The sequence below is a fragment of the Nematolebias whitei genome, chromosome 1, assembly GCF_014905685.2.
Source record: "Nematolebias whitei isolate Nwh7 chromosome 1, NemWhi1, whole genome shotgun sequence".
Classification (NCBI taxonomy): domain Eukaryota; kingdom Metazoa; phylum Chordata; class Actinopteri; order Cyprinodontiformes; family Rivulidae; genus Nematolebias; species Nematolebias whitei.
Window position 1 is genome coordinate 57821209 of NC_056498.1, and position 20268 is coordinate 57841476.

General features: G+C 40.1%; 1 protein-coding gene across 1 annotated transcript; it reads left to right on the forward strand.

The window, feature by feature from the left end:
• Positions 1 to 237: 237 nt before the first annotated feature.
• On the forward strand, positions 238 to 19071 carry pdzd7a (PDZ domain containing 7a). Its single transcript, XM_037696867.1, has 15 exons — positions 238 to 430; positions 1197 to 1334; positions 1423 to 1597; positions 1873 to 2049; positions 2263 to 2410; positions 6508 to 6568; positions 7433 to 7945; positions 10314 to 10460; positions 12148 to 12308; positions 12766 to 12857; positions 12945 to 13036; positions 13173 to 13241; positions 15120 to 15791; positions 17171 to 17271; positions 18907 to 19071. The coding sequence occupies exons 1-15, from the start codon at positions 238 to 240 to the stop codon at positions 19069 to 19071; spliced, it is 2904 nt and encodes a 967-aa protein (XP_037552795.1).
• Positions 19072 to 20268: the final 1197 nt, after the last annotated feature.

The window sequence follows — 20268 nt, forward strand, 5'->3', positions numbered from 1 at the left end:
TTTTGGTCATGAAGGACTCATTTTCGCCATCTTTTGGTCGTTTGCAAGCAATTTCAGAGCAGATTAGTGTTGCTACTAATAACTCTATAAATCACGTGCACCAGTGGAAACCAGTTTGGTCCAGCAGGTCCAATAAACTCCATTTGATCAGCCTAGCTGCACCTCCTCCGTCCTGACAGGTGAACCCAGACATACCTGCGCCTGGATGACTGAGGGAAGTGCGTCCAGACTTTCATCATGGCTGACTCTTTCCACCCTCCTTCCTGGAGAAACATGACAAATGGAGGCGGGCCCCCCCACGTCAACAACGGAGGGCAGGGTGGGGGTTCCCAAAGCACCACACGCTACATGCTGAAGAAACAGCATCGCTACAGACGCAGGTCCTCCTCGCCAATGGGCAGAGTCATCCTCATCAACGCAGATGTTGATGGTGAGGTTTTAGAATTGCTAAAACACACTTGATCTGTTGTGTAAAAACATTAAAATCACCCCTAAAGTTTTGCTTTCATCCAAGCAGCTACTTTATTTTAATCCCTCAAAGTGATCTTGATCGATAGTTTTTTAAAGTTTCATAAGAGCTTTCAAAGGTTTTTCTTGGAGTTTGTCTTAAAAAAAAAAATCAATTTCCAGCCTGTAATTGACTGTTTTCAGATAAATATTTTTGTTTGTTTGCCTGTTAGGCTGCTTATCTCCAACCTATGAATTATTAACATCAAACTTCAGATAACCTGGATAAATAACAGTCAAGAACACTAAAAAGCAGATTTAGGTGGCAAAATATATATAAAAAATACTTTTGTGTCATATTTTATATTCAGCACAGTCAGCTTAAAATCAGTTCAAGTTTGGTTCACAGTGATCCAGCTCCAAATTTGTTAGAGGAATTATTATGCCATAATTTTAATTATTGACATATGTCTTGTCTTTACTTTAGGACAAACACTAAAATACAACTACGGTACATAAAATGTAAGAATTGTTGCTTTCGCAGGTGTCTACAGAAGAAAACAATAGTAAATAAAAACATTTGTAGGACTTTCTATTTCTTTGCCACATTGGACTGAGAACTTTTGATGGGCATATTCTGTCATATTAAAGATAAAAAACCTCTAATTAATAACAAAAACACTTTAATAATCCATCAGTACTTGTATTAAATGATACGTAACAGTGTGTCATGTTTTGTGTGTTTCCAGGAGGGGATGACAGTGAAGACATCCACACAGTGACCGTGGATAAGAGTCCAGACGGGCGTCTTGGTTTCAGTGTCCGCGGGGGTTCTGAACATGGGCTCGGCATATTTGTCAGCAAGGTTGAGGACGACAGCTCTGCAGGTAAGGAGAGGCAAAAGCGCACGCTGCGCTTTGTTTACATGTGACCTTTGCTCTCGTTTGTCGTGCTGACTTGTGTCTGCGCCCGCAGCGCAGGCGGGGCTGACGGTGGGCGATAAGCTGGTGGAGGTGAACGGGGTCAGCCTGGAGAGCATCACCATGAGCAGCGCCGTGAAGGTCCTGACGGGCAACAACAGGCTGAGGATGGTGGTGAGACGAGTGGGGAAGATCCCCGGCATCCGCTACTCAAAGGAGAAGACGACGTGGTGAGAAGAGGCAGCTCGGTTGATAAAAACGTGTTTACGTTGAACATTTGCTCTAAATTAACAGCGTATGATCATATTGTTATTCTAGTTCTTTGTGAGCTTAAAACCTGGAGCTCCTGCAGGTTGTCTCTCTTCTTACCGTATCTTGGTTTCATGTGGCAGCGGTGGATGGATTACTGCTGTGACCTTTATAGTATTTCTCATTAACCAATACTGACAGATTTGACTTCAGTTAAAAGGTGCAGCGGTGAAATGTCTTTTGCGCATGTGTGCAGGGTGGATCTAATTCACCGGCGGATGGTGGTGGAGGAGAGCGGCCGGACACCGTCAGAGGCCAGCTCGGACTTCGCTCTCCGTAGGATCATCCACCTCTTCACCACGTCGGACGACTACTGTCTGGGCTTCAACATCAGAGGAGGCAAAGAGTTTGGACTTGGCATTTATGTCTCCAAGTATGAACACAGACATGAGAGTTGAAGCACCTTTGTCTATTGCTCGTTTCACTTTCGAACGGGGAGTTTGAAGCAGATAAACTAAATTAGTGGAGTTTTATAAACTCCTGGAGGCATGACTGTTATTACAACACATTTCATCTGAACTGCAACAGATATCCCCTGTGTGGATTTGTCTGTGAACGTCTGAACATCTGTATACGTCTCCTCTAGGCTGGACCCAGGTGGGCTTGCAGAACAACACGGCATCAAAATGGGGGATCAAATACTTGCAGCCAACGGGGTGAGCTTTGAAGACATCACCCACAGCAATGCAGTGGAGGTCCTGAAGAGTCACACCCATGTCATGCTGACCATCAGGGTGAGCGAAGATCTTCCATGTTACCTCAGTGTCAAATTTAAAGCCGTACAAATGTGTGGTTTTGTATCATAACGGTTAAAATGGGTGTAATTAAAGTTTGCAAAGGTATTTTGTTTGTGTACCACATCACCTTGCAAAGAGGGGACTCGTAAAAATCCTCCGTCCATCTGCCTGTCTCTTCATCTATCTGTCTGTCCACCTGTCTGTCTGTCTGTCTTGTGAGCTGGATAATTTGAAAAATAAATGAAGTACTGATTTCCAGCTTGGTGAGTGACCCCATCTAGAAGAGTCATTATCTAAAAATGAGTTGCCCTGTAACAATAAATAAATAAATAAATATATATACATCCATCCATCCATTATCTTTACCCGCTTATTCCATTTTGGGTCACGGGGGTCGCTGGTGCCCATGTCCAACAATCACTGTGCGAGGGGCGGGGTACACCCTGGACAGGTCGCAAGTCCATCACAGGGCCACATAGAGACAAACGAGACAAACAACCATTCACTCTCTCTCTCACACCTAGGGACAATTTAGAGTTACCAATCAGCCTAACATGCATGTTTTTGGTCTGTGGGAGGAAACCGGAGCACCCGGAGAAAACCCACGCATGCACGGAGAGAACATGCAAACTCCACCCAGAAGGCCCCTGGACCGGGGTTTGAACCAAGGACCTGCTCGCTGAGAGACAGCAGCTCTACTAGTTGCGCCACCGTGCTGCCCAATATATATACAGTGTATGTATATTTATTTATTTATTTTAATCATAAACCAAAATTTACAATGATCTGTTACCTTTTTAATTTTGTTTATTTTATTGTATTGAATAACAAATGCAATAAACAGAACCCAAAACCCAGAACCAAAAAAAAAAGTATTATTATTATTATTATTATTATTATTATTATTATTATTATTTTTAATGAAATGGGCCAGATTGAAGTCACCCATGGGGCAGAAGTGGTCCACGTGCTGCCATTTGAACACCCCAGATTTAAAGAAACTATGCTTTCTAGTTTCATATGTTTTATGCTTTCTATGAACCACTTTGGCCTTGGTTGACCTCAGGCTGTTTCTGTGAGTAGCAAGTTGGCCTTCTGGCCTAAAACATTTGATTGTTGTACGTGATGACTTGTTGTTTTGGACGAGTGTGCCCTGTTTGCAAGTGTTAAAAGCCTGCTTCTGAGATTCCAACAGGAGGTTGGCTTGAAACACAGCAGTGAAGGCTAGCTATGGGACAGATCTGGTTGGCAGGCCGTAGACTGACGAAGTCCTCTGGATGGGGCACTAAATGTTTCTCACTTAAGGAAACTGGTCCAGATTACACAATTTAACCTTTTTTTTGTTGTAATCTACCTTGATGATTGAGCTTACAACCTTTTTTATTTATTTATTAAGCTTTCTAGTTTATATATTCTTAAAATATAGTTTCCTCATATTATTGGGGTGGCCAGTGGGGTGGATGAAAATGTTGCCAAGGCCACCATTGGTCACCCCTTGGCTCCACCATTGCACCTGGCGTTGGATAAAATTGCTGAACCGCCAGTTCAGAAAAACACTTATCTGAAAAGAAACTGTCCAGATGACATGATTTAACCCTTTTTGTGACTCATCTGGAAAACTGCAAACATTCTCTTTTCAAAGCCTTAGGGCAACGTTAGCGTACAGCTTGTTTAAGCACTGTTGCATCACATGTAGTTGCTCAGCAACAAAAACTGACTAGAAACTGGTGACAAAGACCCCTGTTCCAACTTTACTGAATTGAATTCATTGAGAAAACAGGCAGTTTTCAGTTAAAGCACCCCAACAATATGAGATTTATGATGTTCTATGAGGTAAAAACAAGGGGATGTTTAATGTCTACTGCTGAGGGCGAATGTGATTCCTATGGTTTTGAATGTAATGGGTGTAAAATGATGTTATGGTGGACTTGTAACTTGTCCAGGCTGTACCCCGCCTCTTGAACACTGACTGCTGAATATGGGCACCAGTTACCTCCACGAGAAAAAGAAGAATGGGATAAAAATAACAAATGCATGGATGGATGTAAAACACAACCAGGAATAGAATCAAATTATTTTATCAAGCAGATATTTTAACTTGTAAAATAAATAAGTATCAACTCAGTAAAGGCTTAACCAATATTTGTCTCTATATAAATTATTTGGTTTAAATTTACCAGCTGATTAGAGCTTTGAGTGCAGATACTTCATAAATGTTAACCAACACCACTCTGAATAAGACAGCTGGTTCCCAGTCCTTCAGTTTCCCTGTAAGTATCTGTGTTTGCCTGCCTGTCTGTAAGACCACGCCACTTAACTCGTGTCATTTCCAGATAAAGGAATCATGTGTAGATGTGTGTATGAGTGTGTGGCTCATTTTACTGCGCTGATCTCAGGTTCCACGTGTGAAAAAACAGCCACATTCATTATTTAAAGGCAGGCTGGGATCAGGTTATAATCAACAGAAAGCCTAATTTTATGACTTCACTGTGTCCTGTGTTTGACCCACTTATAGATTAGAGACATGTATAGTGGAGCAGGGATTAACCTTCGTTATTAAACTCTCTCACACCTGGACGTGCAAGGCTTAGAAATAAACCCCCAGGGTTATCACGCTGAATGCAAGTGGTGTCATGTTGAGGCACATTATTATTCACACATATATCCTTTCTTCTGAGTTTAATCGAAGATATTTTTGGCACAATTGTGAGATCCAAAAAATTAATCCTAAAACTTTATAAGTATATTCTTCTGTGGTACTGTTTTCATGTAGCTAAGCTCAAGTGTGCGGGCATATACTTAAGAAAACCTCCTGACTGTTCTAGGATCTTGTTTTCTAATGCCCTTTTTCCACCACTCAGCCCCAACTCTGCTCAGCTGGCTACAGTTTGAGCGCTTTTCCACCAGTACTTTTTAGCTGATTCAGCCCCATTTTTTGTCCCTGCTTCTCTGGTGGGACCGTTCGAGCTGAGTCGGCACCTAAACGTGACGTCAGAACACTGTCGGTCACTGATTGGTCAGGGGGAGGAGTCACTGGATCTCAAAAACTTTTCACCGTTCCACCATTTGCAATTACTCTGAACTCAGAGCAGCCGCTGGGTCTATTTTTAAGATTTTAAAAACAGTAATGACAACACGGTGTTTAATGCTGAAGTCCAGGCGATTTTGTGTTTGGTGACCGACGACAAAATTCAGAGTGAGCTAGTCACTGCGGAGGATCCTACGAGCTGTCGACCCGTTGAAACATGCGAGGCCGGCCTCGCATGTTCACAAAGGCCGGATTCTGAGCCCTGCAGACGGATGTACTGGGATGGAGGTTGGAACATTAAAAAAAAAAACATTTTATGTATATAAAAAAAAAAAATGTTTTTTTTTTAATCAGTGAAGATTAAAAATAAATAAATGGTGCCGGCTTTATCGTGAAATCCTGTTTTCACTTTGACTTTATTAAATAATCTGTTAATTAAAGTTAACTCAGCTGAAAAATCATAAAAAGACAAAATTATTGGATCTCTCAGGAATATTTCCCTCAAATATTTTTAAAGAATAGATACAGCCTTTGGTTCAACTTTTTTCTAACCCACAGATGTACAAATCACAAAACAAGAATTACATTTTAAATCAAAGCTAAAATAAAACCTGTATATAAGAAACAAAATCTAAATTGAACAATAAAAGTAGACACGAGTGCAAATACATCAAATGATGAAGAAAAATAAAGAATTTTAAATATAGTTGTTTTTGTAGAATCTGGTTCATCGGGGCAATGAACAGAAATATTCATTAACAGAAACATTCCTATTTAAAAATAATAATTTAACATTATTTATCTGAGAAGCAGACTGCTTTGAGTTTAACTCGTTGCAGAACTCTCACTCGGTGAACTAGAGTTCATTAAAAGTTCATTAGCAGGATTTTGGATTCTGGACACGCCTCCAGAACCGGTCCTGAATTGCGCTGGAAATGCAACGTGTAAAGAGTTGATCTGGGCAGGGTTGAGTAGGAGCGGTGGAAAAGGGGCATAATATCACCACATTGCTCATTTTTATTCTTGCTGGAATATGTATGACGTTTTATTCTTTTAATTTCAACAGGAAGCTGGAAGATACCCTGCGTACAAAGAGATGGTGGCAGAGTATGGCTGGCTGGACAAATGTACGCTGATCGCTGGAAAACGAACACAAAACAACACATTTCATTGACTTAAAGAAATATAACCATAAGTTTAGTTTGTTAAATGATCTGTTATTGTTGGTTATGTGTAAATCTAACACTTAAAAGCTGGCAAATGAAAAAAATATATAAACATAATGATTTTTTAACACAATCCTGCCTATTTTCATAATGTCAAAAATATATTTTAAAGATCACTTTACCCAAGTCCAGAATAATTTAACTGCTTCAACATGAATAAAAAAGACAAATAATTGTGCCAAACCTTTCCCACATTTTTTAAACGTTTGTTCAATAAGTTGTTTTTGTATGAATTTATTGAAATTAATTTAGATGACAGACACAAATAGTTGTTTTTAAAGACGTAGTGTTTTACACAGTGATGTAAAAAATGAATTTACTGTTACAAAACTAAATGCTAAAAACTTGATTCAATGATTTGAGCTTATTCCATTCTCATCTTATTTATTTGATTGTTTTTGAGTTTATTTTGATGGGCCAGCCACACGAAGCAGACTAAATCCCTCCTTTTTATTTTCTTAAAAGAGTGAACATTACTTTAGTTCCTGTGTGGTTTGAGTCAAAGTCAGATTATTTTGATTAAAATTGTCTCAAAGGCAGCTTAGTCTGTTAGAACAAAGCCTGTTCTTGCATCTGATTCAACAAATAGATGAACGTATTTTATTATGATAAAAGGAACTCCAGCTTCATGTTTTTTTTTTCTAAAACTTACAGAATCATAAGAACATAAGGTCAGGTTTGGATTGGTGTAATCTAGGAAACTATCAATTTGCATTTGTGCACTTTCTTACTCTAATCCTGGATGCTTGTGTCTGTTTTCCACAGTAGCCAACGGTGGCCCGGCACCATCTTCACATAGTTCAGACTCCTACTCCTCCGTGTCCTCGCTGTCCTCCAGCACACCCCTCAGCTCACTCAGTGGACTTTCCCAGGTTTTTTTCCCTCCAGTCTTCGGCTCTGAGATGGTAGACATTGCCATTTCCACAGAGGACCGTTATAGACGTCCGAGCAGCTCCGAGCGAACCGCTGACACCGCCATACAGACTGACCCTCAAGCTCCTAACCACCTGGATTACCCTTCGCCTAACAGGCCTGACTCTGATGGGCTGGTCATCGCAGAAACCAGGCGGGCAGTGGGGGAAACGGTGCTGCTGAAGGACACGGTCATACGTGGGAAAGGAGAGGGGCCAAAGGACATTGGAGGGCGAGGCCGGGTGAGGACGTTGTCAGCTGGTGACGGGAAAGCTGAGAAACACTCGCCTAAAACAGAAGCTCTGATGGCGCTGAGCAAACCACGCAAGCCAATTCGACGTTCCCAGAGCCACATCACTGTGTCAGGTGGGATCTCCAAGAAAATCTGAGCTGAGCTTTTAATGGATGACTTGGGTCATTTTAGTCAAAACTTACAGTATGCAATGAAAGTAGTTCAACAATAAAATCTTTAAAACACCAAACAAATAAAAGTTAACTAAAGTTTAAACAAAACTAGAAAGTTCCTGGAGAAACTTTGACGAGGACTGCCAGGCTGCTGTCCATGAAAAAAAATTGATTTGACAGTACTATGTGTTGGGGTTCGCTCTCAGCTACCATTATACCAAATTTCAGCTGAATAGCTCAAAAAATGGCAGAGTTATCATATTTTTTTTTCCTTTTTAGCTAAAGCAGCCATGTTTGATTTTTGATTTGGATTCAGTGTGTGGTAGGGAACGTTGTCAGCTATAAAGTCACCAAATTTCAGCTCTGTATGTGTAAAAATGGCTGAATTAAAGCCATTTAAAAGGAGCTTTGGTGACCATCTTGGATTTTGATTCAGTATTTTATAGTAACCATTCTCATCTATCACCATACCAAGTTCAGCTCAGTATCACTAAAAATGGCTGAGTTATCATATTTTTTCTCTTTTAGCTAAGGTGGCCATCTTGGATTTTTCATTTGCATTAGGAATGTATAACAACTCGTTCCCAGCTACAATCATACTAAATTTCAGCTCAATATCTCAAAGAATGACCGACTTACAGTCAATTTTGTGTTTGCGAAGTTAGCTGTGGCAGCCATCTTGAATCAAAATGGCTCCAAACATTAATCAGTTCTAGACATTTCTCTGATGATTATACTTTCTGTGAGTTTCAAACAAATCCAACAGTGCGTTTCTGTTTTCTTCAGGGACCTCTCTCAGTCATGTGACTTGACAGCAGCATGAAGTGTGAGGAGAGTTCCTTCATTCATTTCCTATGGAGAATTATGGCATCTTTGTTAGCAAAATACATCACCATGGTAACTCCGATTGCCAGTAAAAGTAATAACACAGATCACGGGGCCGAGTCGGTCGTTTTGATATAAGTACATGTTGCGGTTTGGGCCACATTAAAGTTGACGGAAGAGTTAACATATAAATAAATAAAGTTAAGAAACCCATTTTCCCAAGTGAATACCTGTATTTATACATAGGCAATCAACAAACTGTACAAATAGTGTGGCACAAAGGGACTTTGAGGGGGAAATATTGCATTGTTGCAACTTTTTAAGCGTTTCAATGAAGTACATTCAGGATTTACCCTAACCCCTCGACCACACCAAACTTTAGCTCAATATCTGTAAAATTGTCTCAAGTTATAACCATTTCTGTGTTGGCTGTGGCAGCCATCTTGAATTGGGTTGACTTCAAAGATGTAGACCCAAAGGTTACGAGTTTCATTCATATTGTTTGTGATATTTAGCTAAAAGACAGTTGACTCTAGTTAATAGCAAAGTTTAAAATCAAATAACCCACAAAGACACAAGTAAAAACAGTTTTTATCTTTAAGTTTTGGCGACAGACAATAAATATGAAAGGTAGACCATTCACAATGGACATATTAAGAGGCAAAGCACATGTATAAAAATATATAAATATAATAAACATGGTCTGTTTTTAATTATTTGTTTAATTACTGTAACCACATGAGTGTTTTTGGACTCGTGACCTGGTTAATCAAGTGACAAGCTTGTTCTATTACACTAACTGCATTTTGTAAGTAAGAAAGTCTCCTCTTTAACCTTCATTTCTTCTTCATTCCAGAAAATAAACATGCCTGATTTGATGGATTTAACAATAATTTGTTCAGTTTCACACAGCTAATGCAAAGTCAAATGAATAATTTTCTCTTAAATTCTTTTGTTGACGTTGTTTCTGTGAGAATTTTTTTTATTACACAAATACTGATAAATATTTGTCCAAGCTTTGCAGGATCAGTTGAGTTATTAGCCTTTCACTGTATCCAGCTCGCCCACGCCCCCAGGACTCGGTGGGTGCTTGTGCCAATTGCATATTTGCTTTATATGCAGAAGCACTTTGCTGTAGTGGTCTCAACAAATGGGGGAGGTGGAGGGAGTTCAGATTGGTGTAGCTGCACTTTATCAGTTTAAATGTGTTTCTTTGTACACCAGCAGATTTACTTCATTGAACAGAGGAGCAGACTGGAAGATAAATGAAGAGTTTGTGTTTAACCCCACATCACTGGCTAAAAGTTTAGCATGAATTATGAATGTGCAGCTAATGAATTATGTTCTAAACATCAATCCACTGCATGTTCAAGGGCTGCAGCAAAATGGCCCGTCGGCTCAGTTTGTACTTATTTTAACATATCAAATTCATCTGAATGGACCACATGCTGTATTTTCATTTTAATTTAGAGACTTCTCCGTCTTTATTTATTTACCATTTTAGAGGACAGAAAGAAGAATAAGAGACAACAGAAGGAGAAGGGACCAGCAGAAGGTCCAACAAACCTGCAGCGCTCCAAAACCTTCGTCAACTTGTTCTTCAAGAAGGAGAAGAGTCAGTCGAAGTCGTCGACTCTCCACTCCAACAACGGTGCGTACGCTGTCACTTCTTTTATTATCACGAGACAAAATAAAAGTCTGATATTTAATTTGACCTTTTGAGCACAAAACAAACAGAACATGTAGGTAGTATTTTATTCTTGAACCACTGCCACGTACAAATCAACCCACATTTAAATTATTAAAATGTATTTTTAGGAGTTTCATGCTTTTTGGAGTTTCTACTGGCCTTACAGAAGCTGTGAGGATAAGCATAGTGGGGCTCCTAAATTTTTCTGGATGGATGGATGGATACTTTATTAATCCCCCGGGGTGGAATTTGAGGCATCCAGTAGCATGTTCTAATAATACAGAAAAAAACACACATATGAAATAATCAAAAAAGAAGCAGAATACACACATTTGGAAAAATATATGTGTCTACATATACCTATATGCATATGTATACATATACACACATATACATACATATACAGTATATAAATGTATACATACATACACACCTAAGCATACATATACATGTATATACACATGTACATGTAAATATACATACAAGAAGTGTCTGGGGTGCCACAGATTTACAAGGTTCTATTTTTACTGTACGTTCGTTTGCATATATATTTATATACGAATATATATTGTATATTTATATATACTGTATTTATATATAAATATACATTTCGTTTATGTTTACGACCATTAGTTCATCGTTGCATTAGCATGAGAATTAAATGCATCTTTTTTATCAACAAGAAGTAATTAATGGAGCAGGTGACAGTCGAGTGGCGCAAACTGAATCAGACGAAACAAAGTTCATTTAAAGTCTTCAATAAAAAGGCAATATGAGCTCATTGATTAGATGATAATAATAATAATGTGTTATGTATTGTCATCATTGTATGTTTATATTGTATATGTGTGACCAGTACTCCTTAAAAGGACCAAAGCCCGTCCTAATACTGTGGAACGCAGTGGTGGGCACAGCTAACCAAAAGTTAACTTCCCTAACCCATATAAAAATTAACTTTGCTAACGCTAAACCGCTAAACAGGTCCAAAAAAAATTAAAATTGCAGAAGCTAACACTAAACTGATTAGGTGACTGTCACTGAGTTTACATCACACATCTTCGTCTTCTTCCAGTTGAAGCTGCGTCGACCAAGCACGTCTTGTCACGTGTACACGTAGTACACGTAGTACACGTAGTACACGTAGTACATGTAGTAAGCTAATAGCTTGCCTAACCAACTCTTCTAGCCCCGCCCACAACAGACAAGAACAAGGTTGTGAATTTTGTTAGTGGACTTAAAGTTGGCAAAACTTAATTTATCGGAAACTTATTCCGCTAACGTTTTCCAAAGTTAACACGAACGTTAATCCGCTAAACAAAAAAAAATTGTTCCACTATTAGCTGTTAGTGAATTAGTGAAACTGTGTCCACCACTGGTGGAACGTGATATTTGGGTTATTAGTTAGGTTTATAGCTAAGGCGTAAAATGAGTTAAGATTAGGATTAGTTATATAATAGTAAAGGTTAGGTCAACGGTTATGGTCAGGGTTAGGCTGCAGAAAGTCAATACAGTGGCCTATTAGGGATAAAAATACAAATCTTATGTGAATGTTTGATTGTTGTGGGTTGAGGATGTGATGGATTAAACCACTCACCACTGCAGATTTCCATGTCTGCATCTTATTTTAGTTTGTGAACCTAATTCCTAGATAAGGAGCGAAGTCGTCCCTTCCAGCTCTTCTCCTCTCCGAAGGAATCCCGCGCCGGCAGCCCACTGCCCCATCATGCCATTCTGCAGCACGTGGAGGACATGACAAAGAAGCTGCTCAGTCCAGATGAGGCGGCTGCAGTGATGAGACACTGTCGACGGGTGAGTTGTTGATCGGATATGACTCTACCTTTGTTGTGTTGAGCCTCGCAGTGAATGTCCTGTAACATCAGCTGTTCTCGAGTGTTCAGTGTTCTCTGTGTTGTGGCTCGTCCCTTAGTGATGGAGGGGTCTCACAACAGCTGTGACAAAACACGGGCTTGGCCTGTCATTTCAAACTAGGATCAAACCACAAAATCTAATTCTATTTGAGCCATTTTGTACTTCAGCATAGAGGATTTTATTTAGTAAAATTGAAGCTTAGATTAAAAAATAAAAATAAAACTGCATGCTCAAGAAAAATATAGTGATGCGTTTAAAAATAATTTCCAAACGATAAAATAGGAGTTTTTTTGACCTGATGTGCTCCCTGTTTTGTGTGAACTGAAGTCAACGATGTTCTCTCCGAGTCGTCTTCCTATTTTCTGATTTGAACACCGTTCAAAATGTTTTCTTGCAGTTTTTATCTGACACAGCGATTGAGGATTTGGTGCGTCCCCTTCTGGCAATCCTGGATCGGCCAGAGAAGCTGCTACTTCTCAGAGAAATACGGTAAAAAGAATATAGTGTAATCCTCCTTTATACTGTACATGCATTGTATATGTACGGGGTGACAGAATGTGATCCTGTCCATTGCAGAATGCTGATACCGACCACAGAGTTGGGTCGTTTTGACAGCATGGTGATGCCTTTTGAGCTGGAGGCGTACGACATCCTCAAGAGTCGCTCTTGTAAGCAAAAAAGCAAACCTCACCACTTTAACTTTCGTGTTAGCTCCAGCTTGCAATTTATTTGTGTGACTAAAAGAATCAAGAACAAAATGTAAAGTCGAAAAAACTCAGGTATCTTTATTTCCTCCTCCTCCAGTGCGCTCTCCGGCCCTGCGCTCGCCTCGTAGTGGAACCCCTCGACGTCACCTCATCACCCCAGTCCCAGGTATGTGATCTGTATCACTTCCTCTCCTTCTCTTTTCTCAAAAACCTAATTTTTTCCCTCTATTTCTCTTGTTGTCGAACTGAAACACATACAAACACAGGTCACTTCCTGTCCTCGACCTACCGTTAACAAACGCTAACTCAGCTCCCAATAACCTACAAAACATCGATAACACACCTTTATGCTTTCACTGTCTCCGGTTTCCTGTAGCTGAGTTAAAGCAGAAGCTTGTGCTACCTCTGTGGCCTACAGAAAGGACCAACAGGCTGCACTTGCTCACGTGACACCTGAAGACAAAGATGCTTCAAGTGTTTGCTTCATTCAAGAGACGCAATTAGTGTCGGCTCGCTTTAGACTGTGCAAGTCAAAGGTCAGAGCATCAGCCTTATGAAAGAAGACAAAGTATTGTTTGTGTTCTACACACGAATTTCTTCCCTGGATGCTTAGCTTTTAGCAATGCAGATGCAATATTTATAAATCAGGGACACCCAATGATACGTTTCAACAAAATTATTGTTTATTGGTGTTGAGGAAAACTTCCAGAAATAGGCCACAGCCAACTTGCACTGCCCCCTGCAGGTGAGTGACAATGTGTAAATAAGAGGTTTGAGCTCATCACTGAAGAAAGGTGAATGTCACACAAAAAATGAAAGTTCTAAAACACATCATACACAATTTAATTCAGTATGTTGTTTTTGTTCAGCTTTATTTTTACAATTCTAATTACCAATTCAATTCAATTCAGTTTATTTATAAAGCACCAAGTCACAACAGAAGTCATCTCAGGGCACTGAACAGAAACATCCATACACAAAAATAATAATTTTAACAATATTTACCTGAGGAGCAGACTGCTTTGATTTTAACTTCATCCCATAATTCTCATTTTGAGCAAGCATGAAGGCGACAGTGGAAAGGAAAAACTTCCTCATGAGGAAGAAACCTTTAACAGAACCAGACTCGGGACAAGTGGTCATCTGCTTCGACCGGCTGGGTTTGAGAGGAACAGATACACAATGGCAGGTCAAGAATCACATGTTAAGATAGAAATGTATCAAATGAAAACTATTCAATTTTAAAAATTCATTTAAGGAAATTAGGTCAATTTGTCCTCCAGTGCCTATGTCAGCTTAACAAGACAACCCTAACTATAGGATTTATCAAAAAGGAAAGTCTTAAGCCCAGTCTTAAAACTGGACAATGTGTCAGCCTCACGGACAGAAACTGGAAGTTGGTTCCACAAGAGAGAAAGAAAGAAACACGGTGGTGCAGTTGATAGAGCTGCTGCCTCTCAGTGAGCAGGTTGTTGGATGGAATCCCAGTCCGGGGGGCTTTCTGGGTGGAGTTTGCATGTTCTCTCCGTGCATGCGTGAGTTTTCTCCAGGTACTCCGGTTTCCTTCCACAAACCAGAAACATGCATGTTAGGTTGATTGGTAACTAAATTGTCTCTAGGTGTGAGTGAGAGAGTGAATGGTTGTTTGTCTCCATGTGTCCCTGTGATGGACTTGTGACTTGTCCAGAGTGTGCCCCGCCTCTCACACAGTGTAGGCTGGATATGGGCACCAGTGACCCCCACGGCCCGAAAAGGAAGAAGTGGATAAAGCTAATGGATGGATGGATGGATGGATGGATGGATGAAGAAAGAAACATCTCAAGGCACTTTTCATGGAGTAATTTAGGATTGTGTCCAGCCAAATATAGTTTAAATGAATCTAATTTATGCAGAATGTTATATTGTTTTTGTGCATATATGCTCTTTGGTAGAAAGAAAATGTGCACACCTTCGTATGTAAATAAGATGAATATCGATAAAAGCTACAATAAGTCATCAGGAGATTAAAAACTTCCTGAATGTGACTTTAACTCTGTTTGTTCAGACTCCAGGGGTGGCTTTTACCTCCAGCCGGTCAGCAACACTCTGCAAGAGCGTCAGCTGATCGATGAGCTCGACAGACTTCGTTTGGCCAGCCAGCAGTCAGGCCACCTGCCACCGTCCCGTGCCTTCACCCCCCTGCTGGATGTACCTGTGGACAACTACACATCCTTCACTTCTCGCTCACGCTCCCCTATCCCCTCGCCCTCCCACAGTTTCCTCCTGACAGAGTCGCCACACAGCACGCAGCGTGGGCACCAGCATCACCTCTCCCCGAACAGAAGGGAGAACGGGACGCCGCGGCACGACCAAGTCTCCTTGCTGTCCGTGTCTGACCGTGGAGACGCCCTTCATGAGCGTGGGAGGTCACCTGTGAGGAATGGTCACGGGAGAGGGAGGAGGGAGGGGAGTCCCGACAGTGTTTATGGCCGACAAACCAGGCAGGAGGGCTACACTGAGGTCAGTGTGCGGGTTCCCTCACAGCGCAGAGGGAGAATCCCTCTGGCAGATGTTTTTCACCCCCAGAGGGAGAGGAGCCCCTCCACGGGCAGAACGAGTGGTCAGCAGGTAAACGGTCTTCCTCAGAATGATCAGAAAGTCAACAGGAGAGAAACTCTACTGCCTGAAGCATATGAAGTCACTACTCTGACCATCTCCAAGGCCAAGCATTCACTGGGTAAACACAAGTAGCTGCATTCATTTAAATATCATCATAGTGGCAAAGTTTAAATTACCTTTTAATCTGGGAACACGTTTGGCACGCTTGTAGGTAGACTATGAACCGCTATGACGTCACCAGTTTTGTTTTTAAACAAGAAAGTTTAGAGAGCGTGTCTGCAGAAGAAACAGAAGAGAAATCTGATAGCTGCAGGTTCTGGCCCCATTCTACTTTTAGAAACTCTAGAAAGCACAAGTAAACCCACAGCCTGAGAGCAGAGCGCTTTGTTGAGGTAATACTTCACTAAGAGCTCTCTAAGATATGACGAAACCTTTAGTTATTTAAGACTTGCAGTGAAAGGAGAAAAGTTTGAAGCTCTATTCTGAACAGAGGAGCTGATGGTAAAATTAAAGAAATGTAATCTGTCCTGTTAAATCCCAGGGTTTTTAAAGTGTGTTTTGAGACTGAGTGTTAGTTGGCAAAAGCATTTAATTTTGAAATAAAAATAAAATTATCTAGTTGTTTTGCATCAGTCTGAGACTAAATGTTTCTAAATTTAGAAATATAGGCGAATGGGAGCTTTAGAAACATTTTACTGTTTGAGCTAAACGGCACATTTACGTAAAAAAGAACAAGTTCTTAACGATATAACTGAAAGACAAGTTTAATCACATCCTGAGTGATTATACTGTTAACTGCTGCAGGTCTGAGTTTAACAGCAAGATGCTAAAACAGAGTCTTTATGTAGGTGAGATTATTGTATCAAGTGATTTGTTTCCTCTGGCTTCATGGGTATTTATAGTCAAGTGCCATCTATATCTAGTTTGATATGTCAGATTATATTTCTTAAATTGGGCTTGAGACCCCTGTGGGGTCATTAACCAAGCTGCACATCCTCAGTTAATCTCCAGAAACTAAATTACTGGTATATGTAAAAAAAAATATTGCTAACAATTTCCTCTTTTTTTTTTTTTTTTACCATTATTACAAACAATAAATCTAATAGTCATAAATTAATATAAGTAGTATTGCAGTTGTTGAGGTTGTTTGTGTTGGCACTAAGCTCTTTAATAATGTTATTAACAAAGTCTATACTTTAATGAGGTGATGAGCCTGTGCCACTGGTGTTTTATGGGTCAGAAGATTTACCACATATTTACAGTATAAAGTAAAAGTACAGAACTCTGCAGATCTTGGTGACTAACTCAGATGTGTGAGAGAAACTCATCATAAACATAAGCAAATTTTAATTTATTGCATAAATACGACCTAAACGAGGCTTGAGCCAAAACACGATGTCCTGCTTAGGTCAAGAGCCCATTCACTACTTTGTCCAAATGCAAGCAATTTAAAACTATTTATTCATTTATTAATATATTTATGTTTGTTTTTTACAGGTATAAGCATCTCTGGAGGGATAGAGTCTAAGATCCAGCCTGTGATAAAGATAGAAAAAATCTTCCCAGGTGGAGCAGCGTCAACAAACAAAGCTCTGAAGGTGAGCATTCAACCCCCTTGACCCTCCCTTAAAAAAAAAAAAGATCCTGACATGGGTTTAATTTAGATGAGAATAAATAATCTAGTTTCATATTTCTACCATAAACGCAGTCGCTCGTGTCAGGTCAGGTGTGTTGAACGTAGCTGTCAGGTGATCTTTGCCTCGTGGATATGAGTTGATGTTGGTGTATGAGAGCACGTCTGAGGAGATGCTGAAGCTGTGCACCTAGGGGTGAGGAGAAGACGAGCAGAGAGCCGTCTCAGGTAGCGCATCAGCTCCATTATTAATAAGGTACAAGGGCGCTGTGCTGCTAATGTATTGGTAATATATTGCCTGCACAGTTGCTTAATAGCTGCTGATGACTGCTGCCTGCTTCTTTTTAAACATATGATCCACCCAGTCATTCACTAGAGGCTAATTATCAGCCTGTCAAAGAGACTGCTGCTAGTTAAAGAAGCAAAGAAGTGTGCATGTTTACTTCTAATAAATCTCATTTCAGTCTTTTTTACTAACAGAGGGGTTGCTGGCTTCTTGGCTCGGACACATATTTGTTCTTGCTGGCATGCTGCTGTTATCTGTTGTTTCAGCCTCACACCTCACAACTAGACATGTCAGCTCACTCATATCAGATCTGTGGTCAGTTCTGTCTGCTGCTGCTCTGCAGGCGGACATGACACCCGGCCAGAGCAGCGTCAACACGACTCCTGTCTCCTTAGGCTCTTAGCTTCTGATTATTGTTGCGCGTGTGTGTGTGTGTCCAGTCATTCCTTTCCATGAGTCCCTGTCAATAGCTTTCACAGATGGAAAACTGGACACGAGTGAGTCATTTTCCATTTAGGTGTCTGTCTAACGGTGAAAACTTCTGCACTCTTTCCAGCTAAACTAGTGTCAAACTGTTCACGTTCATTATGGTTCTGTATTTTGATCAAACTCAGGGCATAAAAAGAGCTTTTTATTCTTCAAATTAGTGCAAGTTGTAGGGCTATGGGGGAACAAGCATATCTTGGCAACTAAAACTGTAATATTTGTACATTATTTTTAAATGAAGCAGATAAAACTGTGCTGTAAACAACTGATAGGCATTTTACATAATTGTTTTTCCTCTACTAAATAATACTTGTAAGCAAGCTTGTTTTTTTTTGTTAAATTGTTTTTTTTCATGCTAAGCTTAGATCATGATCTTTGTTGGGAATGAACCACATTTTGATTGAATATGCAGGTGAAGAATGAGGGGAAATGATCGTATGTAATGACTGGAGAGGAAAAAGGAAGGGGGAAAAAGACCAGATTGCTGGAGATACAACATGCGCATATGTGTTCATATGCTGCTAACCTTGACTGATACTGAGCGCACGAGGCAGGTGCATCCTCGACAAAAGCGCCGATGACATCAGAGGAAGTTCCTCTCATCGGGGCTCCAAAGATTTGAGATTGTTTGCTCAGATCCTGCAGGAAACAGAAAGCTCTGCATGTGTGCCTGTGCAGGTGTCTCGTATGTTCTCTGACCTTTATATGTGAACTCATGCCAGCACATATTAGAGGAAACCCCCCAGTTCTCTAATCACAGCAGATTATCATTAAATTCTTTTTTTTTTTTAGTTGAATTTACATCTTTATGTTGCTGTCCGTCTGCAGGCTGGCTTTGAGCTGTTGTCCGTGGACGGTGAGAGTCTGCAGGGAGTCAGTCATCAACACGCTGTGGATGTCATTCGCCGCTCCTTCAGCAACAAGGTCAAGGACCCCATGGTTTTTGTGGTCAAGGTCCCAAAGGTTTCTCTCTCCCCCACCAGTCCTATATGAACCATGCGTGCCTCACAGCTGGATTTCTTCTGGGACGTGAACAAAATCTGCAACTTGTGTGTGACCGAACCACAGGAGAGGAAATATGGACTACATGAAGATAATTAGACGTATTGTTCTTTGCCACAATGTCCAAATGTTCAAAGTATATGACTTTTATAGCATTATTAGAAAACATTTGACTAAATGCACATGTTGCACATGAGCTCAGCTGACAGACTAGTGAGTTATTTTTTAAAGGGAGGTTTGTGACAAGATTATGTGATTCATATGCATGGCTCTGGTGAGAGAGTGCCACTCTTCAACATATGACAGCCTCGCTCTGACCTCTGAGCGTCTGACAGCAGTCTGCACTTTTTCAGCCCCTGGAAAAACTGCCAGAAGGAGATTATCCCAGCTTGTGTTATGAGATTTATAGATTTATGCCCAGATTAAACTCCTGTATAATGTCAAAACTGATAGTTTGGTTTTAGAGGATGTCTGGGGAGATTATCCCAAATTGCTGCTCAGTATTTTTGTGTTGCCCTTTTTTTTTTTTTTTGGCAAAAGTACATGTACTCTGAAGCAATCCGCCACTTTAGAGGCTTAATTACACCATGCTGCGGACAAAGCTCATGCAGACATGAGAAGAAACTGAAAAAAATCACATCAGTGAATGATGAAGAAAGCTGGTGGCAAAGGTCAAACTTGATGCAAGGTAGAAGAGAATTTATTGTGCACTGTGCCTTATTTCTGTGTGAGAGAAGGGTGAAAACAAAATTAAAGTATTGCTTATAAATGGTTTTAAGGTGAAGTATTTAAATGAGTCGACACGTTATAGTGGTGCTTTTACAGATTGGAAAGCCAATGCAGTGTTATAATTTATCTAGTCTATTTTTCAATAGACTTCTAAATGTTTAGGTGATCTGCAGCAAACTGAGCAGCTATATTCTCCTTAGAAAGCCATGTCTCTTTTAAAAGTTACTCTCAGATCAAAAGATTTTACCATAATTGACCACTTTTATTTCTAAAAGCAACATTTAGCTTAATTTGTCGTAGTTTTTATTTTTTAAGTGCTTCCATTTTTGGCCACAGATCTGATTTTTAGGCTATATTCATGCAGAAACACAATGTTTGTAAACTCTCCAGCACCATATGTGTCCAATTTGTCACGTATACTTCTACTAGTATATTTATACTTGCACATAATACTTATAT